Consider the following 3,954-nt stretch of genomic DNA (forward strand, 5'->3'; position numbering starts at 1 on the left):
CTGCTGCTTGCGGGACGCCGCCACTGCAACCGCGAATCAAATCTGCTGTTATCAGGGATGCCGTCCTGACAAAATTTGGATATTTCCAACAGTGCTATCAGCGCGTAGAGGCAAATAGTTGGATTGTTTATAGCGAGAAATCGTATCACACAAAGAATGAGCGCACAGTGCGGGTTTTCACTCTTCCGTTCTCCAGCCCTGCCCCCACAAAAGCTCCCCGCTGTCCCAGCCGCCCCCTGCGGCCCATTTCTCGTTCCAGTACGAACGGGAGGAGGCTGCGTTCCTCAGCTGCCCCTTTCTCCAAACCGTTCCTGGGAGCGGTGAGTTCATTTCTCTTTGATCTTTTCCTACAGCGCCTGTTTCTCACATAAAGGCTCCGGCATCGCCTTTGTTTGCTCTACAGCCATTACACCCTTAGAGCTCCAAGGACCTTTGCAGCGACCCCGCAGACCCTACAGACCCCTCTGCCCACTTACGCACCCCGTGTGTCCCACGGCCCCCCTGCGGCTTCTGCAGCCCTTCTGCAGTTCCACGTACGTCCTGCAGCGCTTCACAGCGCCCCAGGCTCCTACAAAATCGACGGGGCCCCTGGAGCATCCCTGCAGCACCCCGATAGCTCCCGGCACGCCACGGCGCCCCCAGCAGCCCAATCCCCATAGGCTCCATAGGCCCCACAGCCCCCCTCCAGCCTCCCAGCCCTGCTCTCGGCGCCGCCGTTTCCCGACAGTCCCCGCGCAGCCGCCGAGGGTCGCGTTTCCCGGCGCGCCCGGCGGCGGTGGCGGCGGGGCGGAGCTTCGGGTGGGCGGGACCGTCTGCATGGGCGGGGCCGCACGCAGCCAATCGGGAGAGAGCGCTCGGCGGCGGCGTTGCCATAGAAACGGCGCCGCCCCCATGGCGGCGGGCGGTGCGGAGCGGCGGCTCCGGTACTTGACGACACGGGAGGTGGCGGAGGCCGGGCGGCCCCTGCTCAGTGCTCTCGGCCGCGTTTACGACCTGGGCCCGCTGCTGCGTGAGCGCCGCGGTTGGGGGGGGGCCGCCGTGGGGGTGGGTCCCGGTGTGGGGGCTCCGAGTCCGACCTTCTTCCCCAGGTGGCGTCACCCTTGCCCCCCTGCTGGCCGCCGTCGGCACGGACGTGAGCCGCTGCTTTGACCCCGAGAGCGGCGACGTGAGTGGGACGGGGGGCGGGAGCGTCCCCGGGCTCGGGGGGCTTCGGGGCGGGGCGGTGCTGTCCCTGCGGAGCGGGGGAGGGGTCCCGGCGCAGTTTTCGGGGCCCGGCGCGGTGTCGGGCGGTCCCGGTGCCGGTGTTTGCAGTCCCAGGGCGGCGGGGGTGCGAGCTGGGCGATCCCGGTGCGAGACGGGGATCCCCGCACGGGCGGGACGGGGCGGCGGCCTCCGATCCCGGCCACGCGCGTCAGGCGTCCCTCCCACCGGCAGCCGCTGCCCCGCGTGGAGCCCCGCACCGGCCAGACCGGCTCCCGGTACCCGCTGGGGACCCCGGGCGGCTCCCGGCCCCTCGCGCCGCGCTCAGACGGGGTCCTTCCGTGGCACGCCGCGTGGTGGCGGGACCCCCGGCTGCAGGTGGGACGTCTGACGGCCGCCCCCCGCCTGTTGCGCCTCTACAACGCCCTGACGGGCCAGAACTGCGTCATCGAGGTCAGTGGGACGAGGGGCACCCGGGCCCCGAGATACGAGCCCGCACCCCGGTGGGATCCTGCTGTCCCCAGCGACGTGCTGGGAACCTCGGCCCCGTCCCCTTCCCTTCTTACGGTCCCCCAGGTGTGCGGGGAGGAGCCGGTGGGAGCGGCGCTGCGGCGGGCGCGGGGCTGGCAGGAGCAGCTGGAGAAATACACGGCGTGCTACGGCGGCGTCCCGCTGAACCCCCACCTCAGCCTGGAGCAGAACGGGATCCCGGACAGCACCTCCGAGCTGCGCAGCCTGCGCCTCGACCCCAAGGACTTCATCCCCACCGTGTTTCTCTACTTCAACGATGACGCTGGCAGCGCCAGGGAAGGTGGGACCTTTAAGCACCCCCAAAACCCTAAGATAGGCCCCTCGCCTCCTCAAAACCCTCACACCTCCCCCCTTGTCTCCTCCCACCCGGAATGCACAGGACTCCCCAAAAAACTCCCCAGGACCCCGTCCTTCTCAGAACCCTTAAAACCCTTCAGACTGCCATAAAACTTCCCAGGACCCCCAGACCACCCCAAAACTTCCGCCCCACTCTTCCTTTTCCAGCCCTGCAGTGACATCTTCCCCACCCTGGGCTGTGGATGGTACTATGGGGGCACTACGCCCATTCTGGATTCCAGTTGTGTTTTTGCAGCACAATAAAGCTGTTTTTTTTTTTTAATTATTATTTGTTGTTGAAAAATTGTTCTGTGCGTGGTCACGGTGGGGCAATGCAGGATCCCGTGGTTTAGGGGCACCCCTGAGGATCTGTTTGCGAGGAAGAGCCTGGTGCTAATGAGCAGCCCTGCTAACAAAGGGCAAACGACCCCTCAACCTGTGACCCTGCTGTCCTTCCCCCATGACGATCTCCCAGCGGCCCTGAGGAGCTCCTGTGCAGATCCAAGGCTGCTGTTGGTGTTCCGGTCACTGCGGAGGAAGGCTCCCACCCCGTGCACCCATCTGCTGTGCACACCCGCCGGTCGCAGCTCAACCTGCCATGGGACACAAGGTCGCATCCTCCCAAGGGGCTGGAAGAGGGGGGATTGGACACGATCCCATGGCACCCCTGGAGCCCCTAAAGTCCCTGTGTCACGGTTCTATGCTTTTTTTTGGTTTTTTTTGTTTTTTGTTTTTTTTTTGGGTTTCAGTATTCCACATCAGAACTTCATGCAGTGTACGAGGCATTAAAGTGTCACTGCCCCAATCCCAGGTACCGATCCCTGTGCATTACAGCAGTCACGGGATCTGGCCCTTCCAGCTGGCCGCTCTCTGGCTGCCTTGCACTGGGTGCTGCAGGCGCTTTCCTGGCCGTTCCAAGCTGTTCAGGTTTGACTCGGTCCCGGGAACTCTCTCTCTCATCTTGTCTGTTTTATTCATCTCCATTTCAATTTAATTGTATCTATTGTGATATCTTGTATTCCGCTATTACAGTACAATCAGTTTTCCTCCATAGATTGCTGCCGCTGCTCTTCTCCTTCCTTCCTTCCCATTTCTGTGGCACTGGGGTGGGGGCAGGCAGAGGCCTGGTGCCCTGTCACGGATGTAGATTGATCTGGTCAACGCCGTGACACATTATTACTGAATTATGTGATTAATTCTTTCTTGCAAAACTGTAATAGTTGTTAAATGTTACGAACAATGCGAATATAGCATTAGGGATCAGAAAACATCTTGTTCTGTCAGGATAAGAAACTGCCAGCAAAAGAAAAATAGATGTAGCAACCATCAAAGGAGTTGGGGCCTCTCCACGAGGCCGAACCGCCTCACTCCTAAGGAGGCTGGGATGTGCCAGGCACCAAGAGCCTCCCCTGCTTTTCTGCCGAGCTCATCTTTGTGGAAAGGACAGGCAGATATCCGCAAAATAACGATCAGGTGTGGAATAAGTTAATTAATGAACTACGGATTTACGCTTATGCAGCAAAGATTTGTTTGTTGAGTGTTTCCATGTTTAGTGAAGCATCAGGAAGATTGTGAACCTGCGATACTCAGCCAGTGAGGAACCAGGGCAGAACGAGATCAGTGTCGGGGAATAGGGAATAAAAGATGGAACTGTTTTTCTGGGTGCTCTCCTGCTTGCAGGAGGCCCAGCATCGCAACTGTGGGAATCAAATGATGTTTCTGCATTAGAATTGTATAATATTATTTTTATTTCATGATCTCCGCTATCATAGTTCTTTTTGGGAGTCCCTCTACTTCACTTGAGGAGGATCTCTGATAAGTGATTTAAACTTACCGTATAGACGAACCTTCCCAGGCACGCACACTGTATAGAGGTGTATAGATGTA

General features: G+C 59.9%; 1 protein-coding gene across 1 annotated transcript; it reads left to right on the forward strand.

Moving 5' to 3' along the window:
- The first annotated feature begins 891 nt into the window (after positions 1–891).
- Positions 892–3,934, forward strand: LOC122190822 (cytochrome b5 domain-containing protein 1-like). Its single transcript, XM_042890927.1, has 4 exons — positions 892–1,009; positions 1,089–1,165; positions 1,312–2,011; positions 2,543–3,934. Exons 1-4 carry the CDS (start codon positions 892–894, stop codon positions 2,854–2,856), a joined length of 1,209 nt encoding a protein of 402 aa, XP_042746861.1. The 3' UTR covers positions 2,857–3,934.
- The last annotated feature ends 20 nt before the right edge of the window (positions 3,935–3,954 follow it).

This window comes from Lagopus leucura, unplaced genomic scaffold (genome assembly GCF_019238085.1).
Source record: "Lagopus leucura isolate 7727_CA_CO unplaced genomic scaffold, USGS_WTPT01 53217-0_obj-0_obj, whole genome shotgun sequence".
NCBI classification, from domain to species: Eukaryota; Metazoa; Chordata; class Aves; order Galliformes; family Phasianidae; genus Lagopus; species Lagopus leucura.